Source organism: Dipodomys merriami, unplaced genomic scaffold (genome assembly GCF_024711535.1).
Source record: "Dipodomys merriami isolate MVZ:Mamm:240054 unplaced genomic scaffold, mDipMer1.0.p SCAF_7, whole genome shotgun sequence".
Lineage (NCBI taxonomy): Eukaryota > Metazoa > Chordata > Mammalia > Rodentia > Heteromyidae > Dipodomys > Dipodomys merriami.
In genome coordinates, this window is record NW_027206290.1 from 1,410,418 (window position 1) to 1,424,098 (window position 13,681).

The following is a 13,681-nucleotide window of genomic DNA, read 5'->3' on the forward strand; positions in this document are numbered from 1 at the left end:
AAACTGAAAAAATGTAAAAATTGTAAACTAACATAACAAATACCTCTAACCAAAATGCACAAAAGTTTGTGCAGTTTGTCTTTGTAGTAAAGAAACAAACCACTACCAGTCAATTAGAAGTCTTGTCTTTTCTCTGTTCTAGTCTAGTCTATCCTAATCTCTCCTCCAAGGTCATTATTTTTTAAAACATGTTATGCGTCATCCTATATTCCTACTTTTACTGTTTGTATGTATATTCATGGAAATACAACAGTTTTTCCATACAACAATTTATAGAAATTGATTAGTGCTAGATGAAATTTTGTGCTTGCTTTTTACCTTCAAATTATTACCTTCAAATAGTTGTACAAGTTGGGTTGAATTCAGAATGTCCTTTTTTTGTTAGTAGTGCTGGTACTGAAGCTTGAACTCAGGTACTGGACACTGTACCTCAAGGCTAGGACTCTACCACTTGAGCCACTGAGCTCCACTTCTGGTTTTTCTGGTAGTTATTTGGAGATGAGAGTCTCATGGACATTCCTGCCTAGGCTAGTTTGGAACCATGATCCACAGATTTTAACCTTCTGAGTAGCTAGGGTTACAGGTGTGAGCCACTGGCATCCAACTAGCTGTACAACACATGTTGGTGAGACACTCTTCCACCACTCTTCCCCCTCCCAACCATCCCTTCTCCCACCATCCCACCAAGTCTCATTGTTCCATTTTCAAACAAGTGCATTGAGAATTAGGACTATATTCACTCACTTTTCCTCTTTCCATTCACTATATTTGCTTTTACATGAGACATTGTTTGCAAAACTGTAAGTTAGTAGAGCACCTGCCTGAGCAAAACTGCTCAGGGGCAGCACACAGTCCCCAAATTTAAACTTCAGTACCAACACACACACACACACACACACACACACACACACACACACACACACACCTAGGAAAAAAGCAAACTACTCATTTTTTAATTGTGAAAATACCGTACAGAAGGGTTACAATTACATGAACAAGGTAATGAAACTACTCATTTTTGTAATTAAAAATTAAAAAATACATATAATCTATCTGTGTTGCTGAACACTAAACCAATTTATTAATTATAATTTTGTTGTCTATTCTGTTATATTATCACATATTTAGCTTGGAAACCAACTTTTAAACATTAACTTCTGCAATGAACATTTTTCTATATTGATATTGTTCTCTATTTTAAATATTTTTATATGATTGCCTGGAACCAGATTTGAAAGTTTTCAAAGCATGAGATACTTATTTGAAAATACTTTGGAGGTAAAAAAGTTGCTTCTGAGTTTGATTATCTTACAGGTCTTTTCTCAGTATAGAACATGCCAAGTTACTTTGAGGATTTGTTGTTGGGGGATCTAATTTTTTGAGTTCCAAGTATAGTATATTTTAGATATGAGACCCTTGTCCATTGTATGGCTAGTAAAGATCTTCTCCCAATCCGTGGGCTTTCTATTGATCTTGCTAGCTATGTCCTTTGCCATGCAGAAGCTCTGCAACTTTATGCAATCCCATTTGTCCAACCTTTCTTTGATTTGTTGTGTTTCTGGGTCTCTATTCAGAAAATTTTGGCCTGTGCCAAGGAGACCTAGGATTTCTCCTATTCCATCCTGTAATGTTTTCAGAGTGTCTGCTTTGACTTTGAGGTCTTTGATCCATTTGGAGTTGATTCTGGTGCAGGGTGATATATAAGGATCTAGCTTTAGTTTTCTACAAGTAGTTAACCAATTTTGCCAGCACCATTTACTGAAGAGACTGTCTTTGTTCCATTCTATTGTTTTAGCTCCCTTATCAAAGATTAGATGGCTATAGGTCTGTAGGTTCATTTCTGGGTTTTCAATTCTATTCCATTGGTCCTGAGGTCTGTTCTTATGCCAATACCAAGCTGTTTTGGTTACTATGGCTTTATAGTAGAGTTTGAAAATTTGGTATTGATATTCCTCCAGCAGTGTTCTTTCTTTGTTGCTTTGTATGTCCCTCCCCCACAGTATAACCCCTGCTTTCACTATATTTGATGTCAGTATAACTTGTGGAGGAGATGGGGAAAAATAAGTCGTTTAAGGATACAGGTGGACCTGTTGCAACAATGAGAAATACAAGTTGTCATGTCCAAAACGAGCTTTTCAACGTCGGTGCGCGGTGGAGGGGGGGGGGGGGAGGAGAAGGATTGGGATGGGGGGGGAGGGAGGAGGCTGGGAAGGGATGTGAAGGGTAAACAAAGGAGGAGGCTGCAATGCTTGGTAAGAAATGTACGTATTATCCTGCCCATGTAATTGTATCCCCTCTGTACAGTATGTTCACAAATAAAATAAAATTAAAAAAAGAACATGCCAAGTTATCCTTGAATTAATTTATTTGCTTTTAATAAAGCTGATTGACTTTGTGATGAAATTAATTGAACACAAGCCATTTAGTTTAGTTCTAAGATCCACTTTTAAATTATCTATTGAATATAAGCCATTTAGTTTAGATCTAAGATCCACTTTTAAATTATCTATTGATCATGAGATGATCATCATATTACATTTTTGTTTTGTTTAGAGCAAGATTGTATTGATCGCTAACTACATTTTTGTCTCTGCTATTATTTGGAAATTCCTGCAACTTCCTCTGTGGTACACTTTATAATACTAATATTATTATCTAGTGATTAAAATATGTTTTATTTAGAAACCTAGTACATGCTTTTTTCTCTTTCTGGGTCATTTGTGATTACTAGTTCTCTTTGTTATTTTGGAATTTTAATTTTAAGCTATAATGTGATGTCATCTTTGGAGCCAGAAAACCTGAAAAACAATTCCAGCTACAGTGATACCACCCTCGTCAAATTGTTCTCATTTTCCTCAGGAAATGATTTTCAATTATTTATCGATAAAGTAGGACTGTTATTCCATTATCCTATTAAAGAGCAGGAATGAGGTCTTTGGAAATAAAGCAGAAATGTAGGTTAGCAAATTATTCCTTTCTAAGAAGTTGGAAATTTCTAGGATCCCTAGTAGAACTCAGTGTTAGAGAAATTTCAGAGGGATAATTAGTCATCTTTTCTATTTTGTCTGATGCATAGCCAAGACAGCAGATATGTGAGATTAAGATAATGGACTGCTAGAATCCTTAGAAGCCACACAAGGCCTATGTTCTTATAGCATCGCCCTTGCCCACAAACCATGACATCATACTTCCTACCTGGGCTGACCATCTTCAGGGGTAGAGCTTGAAGGCTGTCATTATCTGTAATTACTTCAGAAATACCAGATTCCTAAATTCTGACTTCTCCTTCTAATTTTCCATCTTTGTAATATTTTCTGTCCCTCACTCCTACTTCATTCTTTACTGACTTAATGTAAACCTGAATGGAGGTTTTATTTCTTCTGTTTTATGTTAGACTATCAATCCCATTCCTGGCCCAGAGAATGACATATCTCTTTCAATTGACCTTGTATACTCTCACATTTGTATCCAGTTCACTCCCAGCTATGCTGTTATGTAAGATTCTTGCTCCCTTTTCCTCCATCTCATCTAGAATACTTGATAATTTAATGTATGCATCCTCTCAACTTCTACTCATCCTTTCTCCATGTCTCCTTATACTCATAGCATACTGAAGCATTCTCCCTCAAATCAGAGGGAAAAAAGCATATCACATCTGTCTGAAGTCAGTCCCTTCTCTCATGCTATCAGTTCTATTTATTTCTTGGCTCTATCTTTCAGCTCTAGCTTGTTTTCCTTTCATTTGAAAGACTCTATTTTCAAATTCTTTCCCCCTTTTCTTCTTGACTGAAATTGCTTGGCTGCTTCTTTCTAGTTTCTAATCCAACAGGAACTACCAAGAGTCTTAACCAAGAAGTTCCACTCCAAGAGTGATTGCTTTACATGTTTGATTGATTGTTGGTTAGTGGCACTAGGGTTTGAATTGAGAGCTTCATTCTTTTTATTATGTTTTTATTGTAAAAATAGTGTACAGAGGGATTACAGTTACAGAGAGCTTCATTCTTCATGGGCAGATGCATGTAAATTATGACCCCAGCCCTTTTTGCTCTGGCTGAGAATCTATCTTTTCCTAGGCTAGCCTGGAGAGTAAATCTTCTATTTAAACTACCCTCTATAACTGGGATGACAGGTACACACAGCACACCCACCTTTTTCTGTTTAGATGGGACTTAGCCTAAAGTAGTCTGGAACTATGATCCTCTTTCCCAAACAGCTAGGATTACAGGCACAGGCCATGAGCCTTTACATAGGTTTTGAACAAGTCCCATCTCCATCTCTGAATCAATCCCTGTGGCTAGGTAATACAATGTTTTGACTAGTGTTAGTCACTCCCATAAAATGATGAAACAGACTCTAATTCAGAAGAAAGACAGAGCCTAAAACTTAGGAAATTGGTAATTTCTGGAGAAAATAAAAATGGGTGAAAAGACCACCACAAGGAGGGAGATGATGCTGACAATAATGGCAACTTTTACCCTTCTGGTATAGTGTGACTACCAGGTAGTTAATTTTGCTTCTAGATAGGTAATCAATATCTCATGCACTGTGGTCTTTCTCTGTCGGTCTCTCTGTCTCTCTGTCGCTCTGTCTCCCTCTCTGTCTCTCTGTCTCTCAGTGTCTCTCTCTGTATCTGTGTCTGTGTCTGTCTGTCTGTCTGTATGTCTGTCTGTCTCTCTCTCTCTTTCTCTCTCTCTCTCTCTCATTCTCTCTCACTATGTTTCGCCTCCATTCTCTATGCTGTTCTTTTCTCTCGTGTAGTTTTTTTTTTGGGGGGGGGGTGGTTAGTTATCTATAATCCTTTGTCTTCAATAATCTAGCTCCAAAACTTGCTCAGAACACTTCAATAGAGAATGAATCTGCTATTGCTTGATTTGTTTTGTGCAATATATACAGTAGGCATCTCTCCTATTTAGCAGATAATTATTAATGGATTGAAGGGATAGGAAACAAAGGATCTTAATCTAGCCCATCATAATACACCAATGCTTCTTGCAAGTGGGTGTTTGAATGTGAAGTACCAAGTATGACTATGTAGTAAGAAACAGAGATGCAAAAATAAAGTGTTTGAAACAACACACCCTAGCCTTTGAATGTTTACACTCTTGTGAAAAAGAAACTGCTCAACTAATTAGAGTAAAATTAATGTTACAAAGGACAAGAGAAAGGTATTAAAGTAGTAGAGTAAGATATCTAAATAATGGATTTTAATGTTTATAATTATTGTTATTCTAGGTTGGCTATCTCTCCAGGACTACCAGGTTGATAGAAAGTCTGTGAACCCTGGAATCTCTTAGAGAATTAACATGAGTCAATTACAAACAAAAGTTCAAGAAATAACGTCTGATATACATGATAAGAAAAGACTAACTTGTTTTTTTTTTCCTCTGTTCTCTCTTCCTGCCTCTCTCCCAGCCTGAAGTTCTGGATCAAATACAAAATTTAAGGGAGTTATGGATGGATAATAATGCATTGCAAATTCTACCTGGGGTATGTAAGTTTTATTATGCCATGATTTATAGCATTTATATTACATGTTGATTGATTATTGTAATAACCCTAGATGTTGAATCTCAGTGTTCACATTTCTCAGAAAAGTAATGTTTAGAGAGTTCAGTTACCAACTGTTTTTCATTGAGTTTTGTGTTTAATGTATCTTTTGTAAGTGTTGTGTATGCAGTGAATTATTTCTTTTGCTGTCTCAGGAGCATACTTGTTATTTCTTCCCATATTTACTGTTTTAAAAAGTTGGTGAATTCATAGTTAATTTTAAAGAGAAATACTATATCTAACACCGAATTTAATTTTATAAAATCAACATTATTTCTTATAAGTAAATAGATAATGATTTCATCTCATATTAAGAGAGCTCTTTCACAAAATGTAAGTATAAGTTCAAATGAGGTCCAATAGAGCCAATTAGACTTTTAAAGATGGCAAGGACTATACAGCATTAAAGACAAAGTTCAATTATAGTCAGATTTTTTTCCTCAACAAAGAGGCAGCCCAGTAACATCTGTGAGCAGTGGATTTGGCTTCAACTGTTGTAATGTGACCACCCATCTACTAAAAGAGTGCTAGAATAGAATATTGTATTATACTACTCAGCACATGAATATAAATAAGAATGCCATTACTAATTCCAGTACAGAGATTGTGGAACCAGAATGTATGTCTAGCTGCAATTTTACATCTGCTTATTGAGTATAGTTATTTATTCAAAACCACTTACATAACCACTGAACAAGTTTACATTCCCACCAACAGTGTAGTAGAGTTACCTTTAGGCCATATCCCTACCAGCATTGCTTATTGTTAATTCCACAATTTGCACTTGTTTTGCGGCCAGAGATATTGAACATTTCTTCATGCATCTATTGGACACTTACTTCTTCTTCTGAGAAGTCTCTCTTTGAGTCTTTAGCCCATTTATTAATTGGTTATTGTTTCTTTGTGAGTTTATTTGTGGGGTGTTTAATAACTGTGAGCTCTAAGTATATTTTAGGCCTTTGTCTGATTAGCTAATAAAAATCTGCTCCCATTCTGTGTGGACACTATGGAAGTTCCTCAAAAGACTAAGCATAGCACGTCCCTATCACCCAGCAATTCCACTCCTAGGCATCTATCCAATAGAATACAAACAAGGCCATACTAAAGCCACCAGCATAACCTTGTTCATTGCAGGATTGTTTACCATAGCCAAGATATAAAATCAAACCAAATGACCCTTAATGGATAAATGGATCATGAAAATGTGGTATATATACACAATGAAATTCTACTCATCCATCAGAAAGAATGATACTGCACTATTCATAAGGAAATGGAAAGACTTGTGAAAAATAATATTGAGCCAAGTAAGGTAGACCCAACGAAACAGAGATTTCATGGTTTCCCTCATTTGTGTAACTAGAATGTGCCTGTAAATCTAAAAGTAAACACACTGGAAGGTAAAAAAAAAAAATACACTGGGACACAATAAATTACACAGCTCTCTAGGCATTCACATTGTGTGAGACCAAAAGAGGATATTGTTAGGAGAAGATTACACAGGCACAATAGCTATGAGCATCTGGCCATATCAAATAATTTTTATCGAAATGAACTCCAGGAAGTGAAACAAGAGGGTTGTTTTCTTGGTTGCTGTTTTTGTTTTCATTTCCTTTTGTCTTGTTTGTTCATTTATTTGTCTTTGGAAGAGTAAAGAAAGGCATAGAAATGGTGGGGCAAATGGTGAATGAATGCAACAATAACATTCACTAGACTCGATGTTGAAAATAAATTATACAACTTGTGGGTTGGGAACAGAGGGAAAAACTAGAAGAGAGTGAGAAAAAGGGTGACATTGTTTAAAAAGAAAGGTATTCTTTATCTGACTTATGTAAATGTACCCCATCTGTACATCACCTTTATTATAACAATAAATATATATTTTTTAAAGCCACTTCCACAGTATTTGTCATCAGCTAGGCATTACATGACATTTTACATATATTGACTCATTGAATCCTCATCAGAACCCTGTGAAACATGTTCTATCACTGCTCTCCTTTTGTAGATAATGGAAGTGAAAGAACAGGTAAATAGCCCAACATAATACAGCCAGGAGATTTTGATTCAAACCATCTCTAGAGACTGCTATGCATGGCACTGCTCCTGTATGCTCTCTACAAGACCAGGAGAAGGCACAAATGAAAATTTGATTCATCATGCTTTTCTAGATGCTGTCATGTGTTTCAGCTTTCTAACTGTAGAAATTAACTCATACCTCAAATAAGCTTATTATATAAATGAAAAGGCGGTGGTGAAATCTTTAAAAATCTTAAAAGCCTAATTTGTCTTTTGTCAAAGTTGTCATCTATTCTCTCAGCTTTGAATAGATCCCATAACTTGCTTAGCACACTTTAATTAGTCATCTTGCTTCAGCATATATGTGAACATCTCACAACCCCTGCCAAAAATAGCCATAGCTTTTCTGAATGCTGGTACTGACAAATAGGTGTTTGTCAATCATCCATCCAGGCTTGGCTATGACAGGCTCATGTTTAGGTGAAGTTGGCAGCCCATGTCTGTCAATGTTCACAGATGATTAATTCTAAACTATTTAATGTCAAAAAAGCAAGAAAAAAATCAAGTTCTCCTTTTTCTTAGCTCCTATACTACTAACAAGTTAATATGCCATTGAAAGCTTGAGCTTTAACTTGTGATTTTCATTCTCTACATTTGCCAGCCCACTGCTCACTTACAGACACCCCTATGTCCTGAGAGACGTTGAAACAACTGTCAACATCCTCAAGGATTCTGAGACCTGAAACCTGAAAGACCTAGAACTTATTAATGCCTCAAGTGAAGCTTAAGAAAGACTATAAGTAAATAAATAATAAATAAATAAAGCTCACAGGCATCACAAAGCCTTATTTTGTTTCCAAAATATATGTTCAGAAACTGCACAGCAAAATATTGATCTGGGTTGGAAAAAAAGCAAGATAACACTGAAAGAAGCTTCAAGGATGAAAGAAATTCCCTTATGATAAAAGAACAAAGAAAGAAATACACACACATGTGCAAAACCCTAACATATCATGGGGTGTTTTTTTTTTTTTTTTTTGCTCAACACAACAGTAGATGGCTAGCATAGCAGTTCTTTGAGGAAGAAAGCCATTAATAAAGTGACACTTTCTCCTGGGGAGGGATAAAGCTTAGCTCTGTGACCTGAGTGTTCTAAGTGCCCTCACAACAATTCAGCTCCCTCAAGACTGCACTTATAATCTGTGCCCAGGAAGGATGCTGAGGAAACAAAGCAAAGGGTTTAGTTAATCAGAGACATGGAGGTCAAGAACTTCCAGTACAAATGCAGGCTTTGCAGCCTGTACTTAGATAAAAGTTAAGTTTCCATTTCATTTCCACCCTTTTGTATTGGTATGGTTTTGTGTCAGGACTGTTGTTTATGGCAGATGCTATCATGTGCCCTTTTCCAGGAATGAAGAACTTTTTTCTATCTCTGTTCCACCCTAGTTTCTAGAAATGCTGCTTATCAGTCCATCACCTCTTCAGGAATGTCTTACCTGGAGCAATTACTCAGGATCATACCCAATCCTAGGAGGCTTCCAACAAAAGACTCTCCAATTCTGGATAAAAATTGCCCAGTTCTTTGGCTCCTGGACAAATGCTGCCAAGTCCCAACTTCTAGATGAATTAACAGATTACTTTCTCATGATTTCCTTAGAGCCAGCTTCTTCATCCACTTAAATCTACTTTCCTTTTTCCAGTACCTTCCTTTCTGCCCAGTCCCTAACAACCACACTCTACAGTCTGTCTATGGATTTGTATCTTCTGGGCATTTCATGTACATGGAATCATATACAATACTTAATCTTTTGTGACTGACATCTTTCAAGGTTCACTCATTTTGAATAATGTATGAGTAGCTCATTCATTTTTATTTTCCAATAGTATTCTATTGCATACATATATCACATTTTGCTTACCCATTCATGGATTGATATACATTTGAACCTTTACTGTTTTGTAACTGCAATTTTTGTATGCATATATCTTTATTTACAGGTATATATACATATGGATATCTCAGTCACATAGAAACTCTTTTACATTTTGAGAAATGTCAAGCTGTTTTTACTATTAGCAATATCTGAGAGTTACAATATTTCCATATTCTCGTCAAAACTTGTGATTGATTTTTTAAAATTCATTTTATAATATTGTGGGGTTTATAAGCTTTAAAATGTCTTGTGAAAATTTCTCAACTAATCCTGAGTTTATGCAATGTCATCAAGTCTATAGGGAAGTTAAAGATGCTGGTATACCTGGATATGTCCAAAAACAGAATAGAGACCGTCGACATGGACATTTCTGGCTGTGAAGCCCTGGAGGACCTCTTACTGTCATCCAATATGTTACAGCAGCTACCCGACTCCATAGGTGAGAATAAAATATTTTGTCATGAATAATTATGTCAGATGTAAACATCTCTTTGGCAGTGTATCTTTCTTGTACACATGCATGTACCACTAGCTTGGCATTAATGAATTAGCAAATTTGCTATGCATGACTATTAAATGGATCTTAACTCTAGTTACATTTCACATCATTCCTATTACAATACTCCTATTAAATTAATTTAAAATGTTAAACATCGTAACTTGTAAAGGGTTATTTACATAACATAGCATATTTGTTAGATTTTGAGTAATTAGATAATGAATGGTATCTCCATAGACTGACAGTAACGTCTATCTATATGTTGTTGTTATATTTTTAATGTCATTGTAACATTGCTACAATATAGAAATAACATGAAATCTCTAAATATAAAATGTTTTCATGGTTTAATTATTTTAAAAGGGACATATTGAAAGCAGAGTTGTGACTGATAATTTTATTAAATATCCTAGATGAAGGTTGTTAGCACTTAAGTATGGAAATCCTAGTTGTGTTGGAACAGATAAGGAACAGATAAGAACAGAAAAGGAGCACTGGTAAAGATGATAGAATTCAACCTTACACCCAACTCACCCATCCTCCATACCACTTTAAATGCATAGAATTAATAGAATTAACTACCTGTATTCAAATAAATTTCTTGATGGCTACTTTCTCAGTGCTAAGAACTATGCCTGCATATTGGTATATCCTCCTTAAATATTCAGTCAGGAGAAGAATTTATCCACATTTAAGAAGAAAGAATAAGCACCTGAACTTCATCAGATAAACTGGAAATATAGTGATGATCTGAGGAAAATGTAGGACCCCAGGAAATCTGTAAGAAATACAAAACTAAATGGGCATATTTCATTTTAAAATGTATGCCTTACATAGAAATCAAATTTATGATTTCTACACAAAGGGAGAAGAGAGGACAAAACTAAAGTTTTAAACACATCAAAATAGAAGCTATAAAAGTGAAATCAAATTATTTGTCATAAATTGTAATAACTATAACAAATTAATTTAACTTGCTTTATTTTAAAGAATGCTTATTTTTAAGTTCAACTCTGTGCTGGTGATGAGACACTTCTAAAACAAAGAAAAAGCAGATTTTATTTTTGAAAGAAGATAGAAAATGAAACATGTTAACATGATACAATTGTTTGTCTAAAGTGTCCTCCTTCAAGAAAGCAGATTGGGAAATTAGGTTGTAGGAAGGCTACATGTATCAGTAATAGAAACTGTTGGCTGGCATAACACACATGAGGACAAGCAAGTAGCATAAATATAACCATTGCAGATTTGGATGGTTCTTGTCTGGAGAAAAAAAACTGTTATGCTAGCTTATTCTTCAACTGCCTTGAGACCTGACAGAAATTTCAGGGTAAATTGCATTTGTATATCTATGGCACTATGAAAGTACCTGATTATTGAGGCTGATTTTTCTCAGAGAATACCCTTTCTGACCTAAAAACAAAACTTGCCTAGATAAGACACTGAGAGCTTTGTTCTGGCCCCAGAATAATGTATTGATTCTAATTGGATAGGAAATTGCATCTTGTCTTTCATATTTGAGCATGGATTGTCTTTTGAGCCACCACCATTTTAAAGAATAAGAGAGAGGATTTCATAGTTTTAACACAAAGAAATAACAAGAAACTAAAATATTTACTTCCATTGTGCCTGTTTGTGTCCTTCTGCAGCTGTGAAAGAGTTGAATGGACTGACATACTCAACAAGCCTCAGGTGCTTACGCCTTCCTTTATGCTGGTTTTGTAGGAAATGGAAGGCCCTCTTTTCTCTACTAAAGAGCCATCCAAATTCTTTGGAAAACACAGAAAAGCAATCATGGAGAATACAATTTTTCATGTCTCAAAATAGTTTATCTTATACTCACTTGTTATTAAGGACACAAGCTTTGTAGTTAGGCTAGCTGAATTCAGACCATTTTGTTGTTGTTTTTAACCTTACTAGTTGTGTGATCTCAGACACATTACTTAATTTCTCTGTGTCTCATATCATCAGCTATTATGTGGGATTAATAGTAGTACTGCAACATGGGATTGTTCAAGGAACTAGTTAATTAATATGAGTACTTAGAAAAGTCTGTGACATTGTAAATGCTCAGTCAGTACATGATTTTTTGGTTGTTTGTTTTCTTGGTTGTTTGTGGGGCTTGAATTCAGGCCTGGGCAGTGCCTCTGAACCTCTTTGTGTTCAAGGCTAGAGCTCTACCACTTGACCACAGCTCCACTTCCTGGTTTGAAGTGGTTAATTGAAGATAAGATTCCCACCGGGACTTTTCTGCCCAGGCTGGCTTCAAACTGCAATCCTCAGATCTCAGCCTCCTGAGTAGCTAGGATCTCAGGCATGATCCACAGGTGCCTAGCTTGATAGGTTTTATACTTAGATATTGGGCAGCTACTAGCTTCAGTGTTGTATTGTGTGAGCAGATATGATATGTAAACATTAGCTACTTTAAAAATAGTAATAGTAGCCAGGCACTACTGGGTCAGGCCTATAATTGCAAATTGAGAAAAGGTAACAGAAAGAAGGAATAAGCCAAAATGCCTTTGATTTATATAGGGTAGAAGAACTCGAGCAGATAGAATATGGAAATGCAATAGGAAATTCAGAGGGAGATCTGAGTGATGCAGGTGAAACAGATGCCCAAGTATACAATCATATTCTTCTGGGGGTCCAGAATTGGTTTGAAGATGGGAGCCTTGGCTGGGGTTTGAATGGTAAAATAGCCTCACCACAAATGAGTGAGGATCCTATAAATCCAGAGATGTGGAGCTAAACACTGAGGCCAAACTCCCCTCAACTTTTAAAACTTCTTGTCAGATCCCCTACCCTAATCTACAGGAAAAGGAATCGCACCAACAGTTGCTTTACTTCCAATCCGCCTCATTTTTCTCACCACTGTTTCAGATCAGGGTTCCTAAGAATATTTGGTGACCTGGCTGGCTTCCTGGTGCCTGCTCAGTCATCATTAACCCATAATTTATTGTGGCCTGATGAAGTGATAAAGAGAATATTAACCTTCCTTTAGCTCTACTGGGAGAGCAGCAGTTTGTATAGCCTAGGCTACAAGTCATAAAAAACATTAGCTATGATTCTTAATCCTCCGTTTTCCTTCCACAGCTGATACAAACAAGGTCAAGTGTTCATGTACATTTCCAGTTGATTTTTTTTTGCCAGTCCTAGAGCTTGAACTCAGGGCATGGGCACTGTCCTTGAACCTCTCTGTGCTCAAAGCTAGCACTCCACCACTTGATCCATGGTGCCACTTCCAGCTTTTTCTGTTTATGTGGAACTGAGGAATCGAACCCATGGCTTCATGAATGCTATGCAAGCACTCTACCACTGAGCCACATTCCCAACCCCCAAGGTTGAAATTTTAATATACATAGAATAGGAGTGAAGCTAACATGATTCTGTCACCTCTGGAACATAGATGAACACAGCAGTGTTCAGAGATTCAGTGTTCAGACTTCAGAGACAAATTGCCATGATTACGTTTGTTTCTACTAGAGTAGAGATTCTGACTGTCTCTAAAGAAAATGTAACTAAGCACCCTGAAATTTAAAGTTCCACAACTTTATTTCAGACTTTTTTTGTGATTTATTCTTGCCTTTAAAGAATCCTCAAAATACTTAAGAGGAAGTGGGCATGAAGTGAAAGCATGTTCCTAAAATACTAGCTCTTCAAGGTAGTCTTTCACATGTGTGCA

At 36.2% G+C, this 13,681-nt stretch overlaps 1 protein-coding gene across 14 annotated transcripts in view; it reads left to right on the top strand.

Annotated features, from left to right (window-relative positions):
• The window catches only part of Lrrc7 (leucine rich repeat containing 7), a 486,949-nt gene that overhangs the window by 362,262 nt on the left and 111,006 nt on the right, over positions 1-13,681 (top strand). For all 14 annotated transcript variants that reach the window (XM_070006786.1, XM_070006787.1, XM_070006793.1 and 11 more), the window contains exons 9-10: positions 5,413-5,487; positions 9,795-9,939. In XM_070006786.1, the coding sequence (XP_069862887.1) occupies positions 5,413-5,487; positions 9,795-9,939 (220 nt within the window). The remainder of the gene's footprint in view (positions 1-5,412; positions 5,488-9,794; positions 9,940-13,681) is intronic.